The sequence below is a fragment of the Hippoglossus hippoglossus genome, chromosome 21, assembly GCF_009819705.1.
Source record: "Hippoglossus hippoglossus isolate fHipHip1 chromosome 21, fHipHip1.pri, whole genome shotgun sequence".
NCBI lineage: Eukaryota > Metazoa > Chordata > Actinopteri > Pleuronectiformes > Pleuronectidae > Hippoglossus > Hippoglossus hippoglossus.
This window is the reverse complement of record NC_047171.1, coordinates 15,507,108-15,519,328: the sequence shown is the minus strand read 5'-3', so window position 1 is coordinate 15,519,328 and position 12,221 is coordinate 15,507,108. Positions and strand designations below refer to the sequence as shown.

At 39.0% G+C, this 12,221-nt stretch overlaps 2 protein-coding genes across 3 annotated transcripts in view; one reads left to right on the top strand and one right to left on the bottom strand.

Moving 5' to 3' along the window:
• Positions 1–418: 418 nt before the first annotated feature.
• On the bottom strand, positions 419–4,854 carry neurod1 (neuronal differentiation 1). Its single transcript, XM_034573863.1, has 4 exons — positions 4,721–4,854; positions 2,793–3,043; positions 1,763–1,992; positions 419–1,545 (listed from the first exon to the last, which is right to left on the bottom strand). The coding sequence occupies exons 2-4, from the start codon at positions 3,029–3,031 to the stop codon at positions 983–985; spliced, it is 1,032 nt and encodes a 343-aa protein (XP_034429754.1). The 5' UTR covers positions 3,032–3,043; positions 4,721–4,854; the 3' UTR covers positions 419–982.
• A 5,540-nt stretch (positions 4,855–10,394) lies between these two features.
• itprid2 (ITPR interacting domain containing 2) overlaps positions 10,395–12,221 on the top strand; it is a 31,369-nt gene continuing 29,542 nt past the window's right edge. For both annotated transcript variants that reach the window (XM_034574162.1, XM_034574161.1), the window contains exon 1: positions 10,395–10,525. The gene's annotated coding sequence lies outside the window, so the exon portion shown is untranslated. The remainder of the gene's footprint in view (positions 10,526–12,221) is intronic.

The following is a 12,221-nucleotide window of genomic DNA, read 5'->3' as shown; positions in this document are numbered from 1 at the left end:
ATTTATATGACACATATCCTGTTTATTTACTGAAAATTCTATAGTTTTTAATATTTGAATGTGTTATTTTAGATATTATTATTAAAGTTTAATTCAACTGAAGTGAACTCAACCAAACTGGACTGAAGAGGACTATAGCCTGGACAGAACCCTGTGTGTGAGGCAGCGTTTGAAGGTAATTAACTGAAAATGTTTTTTAAAACGTTTGGTTAAAACCATTCTTACCATCTCGATGAAAAATACAAAAAGCTTTTCCAAAGTCGAATCTCTTACAGAAACATCTGTAACTCAGCTGTATACTAATAAACGAACTGGGGATACCCTGCAAGACCCTGGAAACAATCTCATCAAACTGGACTAAACTGAGGTGTTTTGTTGTTTTGTTCTTGTGTTGTTGCTGATGAATCAGTCTCTCAAATGAATCACATTGAATTCCTTTTAATAAAAGGCATTTATAAACATCTATCTTATAAAATATGAACAGGAGTCACATGAAATGTTAACAGAACACTACAGGAACGTTATAAAAAGCATAAAGTAAAACCACATGAACAACATGAACACTCCGGCCTGCTCCCGGCTTGGAAACCGGCCCAACACTGGCCTAACATCATCTCACTGACACACTGACCCAAAAATAGAGAAATCTTTATTCTTTCAACATTTGGAATCATCAGCTGAGCTGTGCTCAGGTTTTAACGAAATTGCATAGTTTCTTCCAGATTATTGCTTATTGATTATTGATTATTTTTATGTGATAATATGGATAATAATGAGACATTCAGAGAGCATCTCCGCAGTATGAAGCATTACAAAGGTTACATCAACAATGTGATATCATCGCTGAACCACCATCCTCATGACCAAAGCGAGTTGAAGAGCCTGATGCAGAAGAACAGAAAGGACAGAAAGAAAGATATATAATGATCTGTCTGTCCGTCTCTTTGTACATCAGTATCTCAGTCCTTTGTCCTCCTCTTCCTCAGGAGTCATGGAAGATGGCGTTCAACTGGGCGTTCATCATCCGCTCGTGATGCGAGTGTCCTTCAAAGCCCATCAGCCCGTCCGCCTGCAGTTCACCACACCGCTGGTTGTTCCCCCCACCACCGTAGATGGCATTGTGTCCCCCAGCTCCTCCTCCCCCATAGTGCACGCTGAAGGAGAAACTCTTGTCGTAGTCGGCAGCCGCGACGACCTCGTGCTTGTAGGACGAGGAGAAGTTTCCATTGATGCTGAGTGGTGGGCTGAGGGGTGGGTCAAACGCCGGCCCGTCCGAAACCAGGACCCCATCGAAGAAGGGCTCCAAGGGGCCATAAGGCTGACCTTTAACCTGGTGGAAGATGTGGGAGGGATCCATGGTGCCATAGGGTGGGCTGGGCAGGCCGGCTGTCAGCCCTGGGCTCTGGTAAGAGTAGTGTCCAGGATAGGCAGTTGTGCCGGCTGGGGGAAGATGAGCCGGCAGGTCTGGTGTCTGCTCCGGCAGGAAAGTCCGAGGGTTCAGCTGCAGGCAGCCCGCCACCAGGTTAGTGGTCGGCTGAGAGAGACCTGAGAACAGAGAGACAATATTCAGTCAATGCTGATCAATATATTTAATACTTATAATAATTTCAATAACTAATATTAATTTTCCCAACATTATAACTAGAGGGCACTGTCAGAAATGTGGGGTGAACTGGTATTTCAATGTCACTTCGCCGGTTCGAGGCCACATGGTCATTTCCGTTCATGTACAGATTTTCTGTTGCTTTTATTTGATGCTGACCTTTGCAGAGCGCCTGGACAAAGCTCATGAGGTCGGGCGCTTTCCCGGAGCGCAGGATCTCGCTCAGGGCCCAGATGTAGTTCTTGGCGAGGCGGAGCGTCTCGATCTTGGACAGTTTCTGAGTTTTGGAGTAACACGGGACGACTTTTCGCAGGCTCTCCAGAGCATCATTAAGCCCATGCATGCGATTCCTTTCCCGGGCGTTAGCTTTCATCCGACGGACCTTGAACCTGCAGAAACACACAGTGAATTCATTGTTAGCCCTTTTGTCAATTAGCATATCTGTAACATCCCAGTAGTGAGTGAAGCTTGCACACTGTCGTTTGCAGCTAAATAACCACGAGTAGTTAATACATTAGCATACACATTTTTATGCAGTGCATTTGTTCATTTCGCCAAACAGCACAGCCAAAAGCACAGTACAAGTGATGGAGGCGGTTCCTCTAGGGTAGGGTGGCGTATAGAGACAGAGTCCAGGGCATTAAAGTCCATAAAGCAATCCCTGCTGCAGGTTCAGTTTATTGCTCTGTGTCCATAATAACTGTTGAAAGCAGCTTTTAAATTTTAACGTCTTTAAAACATGTTATAGCCGATGTTAAAAACCATAAGTATTGTGGCTCATACTTGAAGTTGTTCGCTATGAAAACAAAGCTTAATGGGTGATGTGTACATCACTGACATGGCATCACCTTTTGAATTGATATGTTGAACATTGTAGAGACATGGTCATTTAATTCGTCTCACGTTTCTGGCATAAATTTTCGTCCAATATTTGCTCTATTTTTGGTCTCCACCGACTCCTGAAGGAAATATCTGGCTCTTTAAGCTGCTAAATGCTCCATAATGTTCACCAGCTAGTTATTGTAGAGTTGTTCTAAATGAAGCTATAGTCACATTATGTTGCTGGTATTAAAATATATATAATAATGACAAGGAAGGTTTGTACAATGGATTTTATCGAGCTCACATGAAGAATATTTGCTCTTAAAACTCTTAACGACAAGAAGAAAAACAAATCTGTTTCCTTCACCTCTGGACTCGAGCCTTTGTCATCTTCTTCCTCTTTGGCCCTCGCCTCTTGGGTTTGTTTTCACCATCTTCCTCCTCCTCGTCCTCCTCGTCCTCCTCATCGTCATCATCGTCTTCCTCGTCCAGATGGTTGAGGTGATCCTCCTCCTCCTCCTCCTCCTCTCCTCCTTCTGGGCTGCGGAGCTCCTGCTGCTCCTCCGACTCCACTGACCCCTGCTCCTCCTGCACAGACCTGGTCATGATGCTGATTCTCTAAGGAGCAGAAGAAGTGTGGTGATCAGAAAACAATGAAATCACAGAGAGAGTTTATGAACACAAACTAACATGCTTGTGAATTAGGGCAGTGGTTGTGATTATAAAGAATTTGTTAAATGCTTCAAAGGTGATTCTCCCAATTCGCAATGTTTTCATATTTATAGGAACAGGTGGAATTTACTTCTATACACCAAACATTTTGCGATTTGAGCCGTTTGTTCGTCTTAATTGTGCAATAAATAAAAAAAACAGCATGGCTGTGAGTGTTTTAGTGTGTTTCTTCAGTCTGTGTATTTGCATAAATACATTGTACTGAATTTAACTGTATTATTAAAACTTGTATTCCCATGAGATCAGACTCTATTTGTATTTACCAGAATCAGCAGGTGTATGAATAGAGCTCTTAAAAGTAGAAACAAATTCAAAACATCTGGGGATTGACGAAGATGAAATAAGATAATTTTAAGAAAGAAAGAAAGAAAGAAAGAAAAAGCTTTTAAATCGATCTTTACCCAAAATCCAATCAATATGAAACATTTATGAGCAGCCGCGTATTCTGATTTAAATAATTAAAACATCACTAAGTTTATCTTAAACCACGCGGCTCGTCAATTCTCTTAAATGAGAACATTTAATTTTAAACAAATCAGTTCGAGTGTGTGATTCCTCTTTTGTGTCTGTGCGGGAAAAATTTAATATCCGCATCTTATTCAATTTCTTGCCGAGAGAAGCGACATTAGAGAAAGATGTAAGTTTAATTTGGTTTAAATCACTGATTGAATTTATAATTACTAAAACTGTCGGAAAAAACAAAAATTCGAGTCAAACAGTTTCACACTGTCCGGACAGACACGGGAATATTTTCCATTCAGTTTAGTTGTTAACTGATCAAATGTGCAGCTTTAATCGGTTAAATTCAACAGTATAATCTAGAATAATCTATTCAAACGATGACAAATTTTAAATCCGCTAGAAATATCAAATGATTTTACATTCACAATGTCAAAATGTTTTTCTGATAATATCTTACAGAGAGAAATAAAAACTGTGACAAAAAGACTGATGATAAAGGAAAATACAACGACAGATGCGTAGTTTATTTAAATTATAGGCTGTTAGAATAAGAATAAAAGTTAGAACAATTGACGCTATGTTGACAAATCAAATCCCTTAAATTATCTCAGTTTCCCGCTGAATGGTCCCGTCAAATAAACGAACGAGCGAGAGAGACAGATGAAGGTGAGCGAACAAACAGGACGAACACAAATACTTTAAATAAAACAAGCAACAATTATCTAAATACATCAGAGTAGAACTATTCCCTGGAATTACTCTTTTTCTTAATATATACAAAGACGTTTAAGGGCAAATATTTGCTGGTAAACAGCCGAGGGCACACTAACAATTTAATATAAAATTATAAGCCTTGAAGTAATAATAAGAACTAAAAACAAAGTGAAAATGCTAAACAGAATTTAAAAATGCTTTGGTTTATATCTTACACCTGCTGATTCAGACTTTACAGGAGCTTTAATACATGAATATTAATTTGACATTAATGATCAGATTGATCAGATTGATCAGGTCACACAGAGATATGTGGAGCCAATCACAGGAGGAACTGATCAATCAGATCTTGGTTATAATTCTGTTAGAAATTTAAAATAAACTTACTTTTTATAATGAGTCGCTGTCCGTTAGATCGCGCGCATCCCGTGTGCTCTGTGCGCGTGTCCGTGCGTGATTGTGCGTGACCTGCTCTGAGCTTTCTGAGGGGTGTGTGTGGGATGCTGCTGCTTTTATACCCATCTCAAACACACACATACAGACAAACACCCACACTGGATGGAGGATGGCAATTAGCATATCGGTGCTCCGCCCCCCCGGCACGCGCCATATGGTGCATACGTCATTAAAACTGTCCCGGGCATCACGTGACAAATCTTCCATTTGTATGAGCCAAAGAGTCTCTCTTCCTCTCTCTCTCTCTCTCTCTCTCTCTCTCTCTCTCTCTCTCTCTCTCTCTGAAAGAAAAGTTGACCATCTGTCCACACATGCATGCGCACACTCAAAAAACATGATGTGTGTTGTATGTGATGATCATAAAATCATATTTGGCGAAACCTGTGTGTGTGCATGTGTGCAGGTTCATGTTGTTGAAGAAGAAGTGATGCTGATGATGCTGCTGATGCTGCTGATCCGTGTCGTTTCAAAAATATCAGTGCCACGTCTGTCCCCCTGGAGGCATCAAGGGCCCCACAGAGGTGATGACACACACGACGAGGCTGATAATCAGGACTCTTAGTCGTGCTGTTGGCCTCTGGGCCTCCTCCTCCTCAGGCAGCAGGGTTAATACGTGCCAGCAGTAGCAGACTCCATCAATCATAGTGATAACATTTACCGACAACACATCAACAACTGACAAAAAGGCTAATCTGAGGTTGCTGGTATCACGTAGGTAGAAACAAAGAATCCAGGCCCACTCCACCACCAGTTACAGCAACCATGTTTATCATGATTGCATCATGAATCCCACAATCTGGAAATGAAGCCAAAACAAATCTTGCACAGTAGCGATTGGGGATGGAGCTGTTCTAGGGAGGTCCTGTCGATACATGAGCTCGACCAATCACGAGTCAGTCTCAGCTGTCAATCATGACATTTTACCTCGTTTCTATGGCATCACATAAATAAGTAAGACCAAACAAAAAATAGCCCTTGGAGGAACATCAGTGGGATTTAAAATGATCTAAAATGACAAACTAAAATTGTATCTATCGTGTACTTTTAGTTTGGTCCCATCCACTAACCAGGAGGAGTCAGGATTTATGACCTATACAGCAACCAGCCACCAGGTGGCGATCGAGACACTTTGGCTTCACTTTTGGGAAGCAGTCATGTTGTCCATCTGCAGTCTATGAATGGCACCAACACCATGAATGAAGTAGCCTAGAAATAGGCCCATAGACATACAGTCTGATTTGACATTACAGAGACTTATGGGCAGGTCGCAGGTGATTAAAGAGACGACTCTTAGGTGGTGTGGTTTTGGAGACTGTGAATAAATCTAGCCAGGGACACTGTCAGCCCTTAACAGACTGTTTCCCTCTCTTGCTGAAGTCTCTAAATCACATAGGACTAATTATTATGCTAAGACTGTAATTAGAGGCATCTTCAGTTTTGAATTGAAGAAAACCTCTTGGGGTATTGGTTGCCCTCAATTAAGCAGTTCTTGTTTTACCATTAAATTAAGCTCCAATGCCTGAACATACCGTACCAACCATGTTACTGGGTGTACAAGTTTGGAGCGTTGCCTTAATCTACAAGTTTATCTTCAATCTAACATTCAAACTTAATATTATAATATCTCATTTGTGGGGCACCGGACTCAGACCATTCTTCTTTCTATTTCTTGGCCCTCACTCACCGTTATTAGAAGAGCTTGGAGAAGATAGACCATGGTACTCAATGGATGAGAGTCTCATTATAGTTCACTTCAATATTCATCTGAATAAGGCCTCTGATCCTATAAGTAAAGTCTTTCTGGCTCATGCTGGAGCTTTTGGTTTCACCCAGTTTGTGTGTGAACTGACTCATTGGAGTTTTTACTGATGTCACTGTCTCCTTCACCACATCTGTTGTGTTAAATTTCCACTATACTGAATTCAAAGAAATAGCATTCTGTCATCTTAACATTGGTACAGATGCATTCGATGATGACCCATGACATTTACCTGACCTTGCTGAGTAATGACCTGTGATGCTGGCTCAGCAGAAAGGAGGTTGTTTAGGAGCAGTTAATGCGTGACAGTAAAATATATAATTGTGGAATATATTTTAATAAAGTTTAATTTGTTACTTTATGGACTACCACTAACATACCACTTCCTATTGATAGTAAAAAGCTTACAAACACTTATTCCTGTCCTGTCCTACTTTTGGCCGCACCACATGAATAGATTTACCCAGGTGGCTTTAGGTGCGACAGCACCATGGTCGACTGCACCATCTCTGATCCGCAGGAAAAACGCTGTGGACTTTGGATCATACCGATCGCTATGGTGACAATAAACCGGTTGCTAGGATGTTACCCGGTAACATTGGAGGACCTGTGTGTCTGTCCATCACTGTGGATCCTGTGACAGCTAATGGTTAACGCAAAATCAATCTCTCTGGTGTTCACGTCAAGACTGATGAATATAAAACTGAAGAGTGTAAAGGAAATTAACTTTTCCTATTCTGTGTGAGGTTCTTTGCAGTTGTTAGAATAAAAGCACAGATAACAGATCAGATATTTGTTAGTTTAATCATCTAACTGACTTTTTTCCCCTTTTTTTTGCTGAGCAGGTGATGTTCCCTGGCTTTTTCGAGCTGTTTCATATTAAACAGATACATGAGAGAATGAACCAGACAGGAAATGTGCTGTAAAGAAAATACTAAAACTCTGTACTGATGCAAAAATACAGTCAGTGTTCTTTTTTGATAGATTGTTAACATACCATGGTTTTTAAACACAGCTTTGATGTCGGATGGAACTTATGAATACTCAAACCAGTTTTTAAATTAAAATGTTCATATGGGTAAGATTTACAGAAACGATTTCAGTATTACATGCTTGATACTTCCATGTACTATGTTTCGAGTTTAATTTAAGTTTTAGTATATATCGGGTAGGGTTATTTATCCGTTTATCAGTTTCTGTAGCAGGATAGTTATTGAACATTGCCATGTAAAAATCTCATTGTCATTCATGTTAATGAATTGAATGTTTTTTTAATGTCAAATATATATTGTGTTTGTTAGAGTATGCATGTAATTCATATGAGAATAACAGTAAAATTACATTTATCCTGTAACATAAACTAAGATTAAAACTGTTTCTGTATTAAGAACTAAATGTCACTAGACAGCTGGGTTCGAACTCCAGTAAAGGAAATAGTAATTTACAATTAAAAATTTCACTTCATCAACACAACTAAAAAATATATATTTCTACCAAAGAGCAGACAGACACAAGTATGACGAGGCAGCCAAGCAACTCGCTGATGAATACGAATTATTATTCTACTGCAGCCAGTGTGTATGTGTGTGTGTGTGTGTGTGTGTGTGTGTGTGTGTGTGTGTGTGTGTGTGTGTGTGTGTGTGTGTGTGTGTGTGTGTGTGTGTGTGTGTGTGTGTGTGTGTGTGTGTGTGTGTGTGTGTATATGTGGGGAGAGAAGGTCAGATTACCCTATTCATACAAAGAACTGTGCGCCCACTGGAAACTCACACTGATTTCCATTGAGACAAACAGGACCAAAAAAGCTGAGTTTGTCTCATTGAAAAATTATTTTAAAAAAGGTTTTAAGCAAAGGGATGATTGAAAGGCATTTTAAAAAATCATTAGAGGCATTTTAATTAACAATGTTTAGCAGTGGTTGAAAATAAGTCTCTGTCTGATATGTAAAGATGTTGTGGAATACCAATGCCAAAATTAATTTCCCTTATGATACAATGTACTTTAATAGAAAGTCAATCCCTAATCTTTAATTTTATAAACTTTCTGGAATGATCTCAATCAGAGATGTATGTTTCCAAACTTTTACTAATTTGAACAAACTTTTAACAGCCCCCAAACCTCTGCTTGAATTCAATGGTTTCACAGTATTTGATGTATTGACAGCTTTTTAAATGCAGTCTATGATAAACAGTCCTTTGGTTTTGATGTCTGTGGAGGTTGATCAGTGTCTGATGTTGTATCATCCGCATTTGGACCAACAGCAAAACCGTGATAAGCAGTTTATTGGTGTTTGGTTTCCATCTAAAGGATAAATGTAGGTACTGCAAGTAGATTTAAGTCTTCCTAAATCGGGGAGCCACAATTTACACAGAGGGGCCAATTCCTGAATGAATAAAATGCACATTTAACTCATCCCACGTTTACTGTTGGCTCCATAGCTTTGAGCATAGCCACACATCAGTGAATCCATCCTCCTATTATCTATACCACTTATCCTTTGAGGGTTGCGAGGGGAGCTGGAGCCAAACCCAGCTGACATTGGACGAGAGGCAGGCTACACCCTGGACTGGAATCAGCATATCGCAGGAATAATATACAGAGAAAAACCACCATTCACTCTCATGTTCATACTGTAAACCTCTAATGAAACACTATGAACCCAGTCTGCGTGTCTTCGGACTGTGGGAAGATACCTGGAGAAAACATGCACAAATACAAGAAGAACATACAAGACCCTGGTCGAACTGTACCGTGCAGCCCATAAAGAAATAATTATATTTTGAAAATTCTTCCTTGTTCAAGCCCATTGTGAACTTAAAAAAAAGCTAAGAAAATATAAATGTTAAACAACTTGTCACAAGTATTGTTAGTCAGTAACTATTCTTATGTATTTGAAGACCAAAGGTGACCGGGCTTTTTCTGTCAGGGATCCCACTCTTTGGAACAATCTCCCTGAGGAGATCTGTCTGGCAAACTCCTCATCCTTTTTCAAATCTCTTTTATTTTAATAGATGTCCTTTCTCCTAGTTCTGATCTTAACGTCTATTTTAATCATTTAAAAATGCTTTGTATCATCTTATTTTTAATCTTTTCTCATCTGTAACATTTTTTTGATTTCTGTATCTGTGCTATGTTGATGTGTGGTCTTAAAATGGATTCTATATGGTTTATTCTTTAGCCTTTAAATGTGTAGTATTATTGAGGCGGCTGTGGCTGAGGGGGTAGAGCGGTCGTCCTCTAACCAGAAGGTCGGCAGTTGACCCCATCTGCATGCCGAAGTGTCCTTTGGCAAGATACTGAACCCCGAATTGCCCCCCATAGATGGACTGTATGAATGTGTTCGTGAATGCCAAAACCCTATACTGTAAAGCGCTATATAAATACAAACCATTTATTGTTATTGTTGTTATTGTTATTATTGCTATTATTGCTATTACTGTTATTAGTGATGGTAGTAATAATGAAGATGACATGATTTTTTTGACTTGTTTTTAACATCACTGTTATTTCTGTGTTGTAAAGCACTTTGGATCAACAATGTTTAAAGTGCTGTAGAAATGGAGTTGTAGTTTATTTTTATTTTTTATCTTTCATATTATTTACCTTCAATTTTTGATTTCTAACTTGTAAAGCAGTTTTTACTGAGAGGACGAGGGCACTGCAGAGGGCCAATCAGATTTTGGCTGAGGACAGCCCCCCTGCCCCTTGGCCCCAACCCTGGACTCGCCCCTGAATCGGGTGTGAGATGTCGTTGAGTAATAACCGAATGTCTGTGGTGTAATTACACAGTCCGTCCGAGAGATGTCGCCGTTTCTCCGCTGCGGGCCGCTCAGGACACGCCTCCTCCGCCTCCACGCTGCCTCTGCTGCTGGTTTCAGGAAGCGGAAGCAGGAATGTTGGAGTGTTTTTAGAAAAGTTTGGAGACTCACCCGGACACTTTTGTTGGGATCCAGGACTCAAACAGCGGATAAAACATGACGGTGAGTGTCTCAAAGCTCTGACTCTTCTCCCAACAGCAATCGTCACGGCGTTTATTTCACTGCTGCAGGTGAAAGAGCTGCTGCTGTTTGGAGCTGTTGACTTTTACCACCTCTGCTGTCAGTGGTGTCCTGCGTGTCCAACTAAACTGGATCAACAAGACACGCTGGGCTCGAACTGCTCTCGTGTCACATGATTGTTTAAACAGCACTTTGTTTTTATTACAAGAACACGAATTCATGTTTGTATTAGTGATGTTCTCACCGCAGAAGTTGAGGTCACATTTGACTTCATTGCTGTCAGTGTGTCAGTGGTGGATGATGTAGTTACCGAATGTAGCTGTATCACTGGGTGGACATGACAGGTAAAAATATTAGCCTCCATATATACTTTTGTAGTGTTTCTAGTGTTAAAGATTTCTCATTTTACAATGCTATATGTTATATTGCTGGGTAGTTTTATCTATAATAGTGCAACATTATTTATGTATCTGGTTGTAATTGTGATTTTGTTGTATTAATAGTCTGAATCCACTAAGTAGTTTGTAATTTAAGTGTAAAAATAAATATACAAAAAAGTCAACAGTACACTTTGTTTAATTCTCTTAATTTGTGTGGAATTGAAATTTGAAGTTTAATTAAATATTCAAGCACCTCAAAGTTTAACTTTAGTGTAGTATTTGGTAATTTTTACTTACCAGTGATTTAATTGAATAATCTCAAATATGTTTAATGCATCCTGATCACCAAGTTTCTCGCTTGTCGAGGTACAAAAGGGGAAATACATAGAACAACTTACTTTAATATATGGAATTAGTTGTAAATGACTAAATAATAGCAAATATACTCAATGTACCAATATGAACAGGTGGCTGCAGTTTATGACGAGTTTCTGTTGTTAAAAGAGAGAGTTTGATGTTTACCAAAAATAATCTCACTTAAGTTTCTTTCTGAAATGTTGTAGCTATATATAGGAAATACTTGCGGGCTGTACATAAGTACAAGTACCTGACAATTGTGCCTATACTACTTGAGTAGATGTACTTAGTTTTAAATAACTGAATACCTCAAATATATTTTATATACCAACATGAAAAGGTGGTGGTGGTTTACAACAAGCTTCTTAATTTAATAATAATTTAGTGTTTTTGCTATTAGGAGAAGACAACATTTTCTCACTAAGTTTTCTCAGAAATGTTGTAGAGCAAAAATATGTAATTATATATGGACCTCAAATTTGTTCTTAAGTGCAGTCAGTTGTGCAGGATGATTCAGACCATTTACTTAAGTAAATGCACTTATACCATGTAAATATACTTGAAGATAAAATTATAATAAGTAAAATAATATTAAATAATAGTAGAATTGCAAGATGGGGCCTAGAGAAGCTAGTGTTCAAACACCTTTGTGGGCTTCCAGGAATGCTACTGTATTAACTATATCGACAGCATATCCTTTTATAATGTTTAGTTTTTAAAAATTATTTATTATTATTTAAGCAACAACTAATTTAGTAATGATTAAGCTTGAACTTTGTAAAGCAATAAAATAGAACTGAAAATATTCAAGTAAAATAGAGGTACCATAAATCTATAATGAAGTAAGTTTAGTACTAAGTTACTTTCCACCACTGCTTTTCAGACATGTTTCCCAAAAGTAAAACGCTTCTTGTTTTGCCTTCTGTCTTCACTAAAAAGTT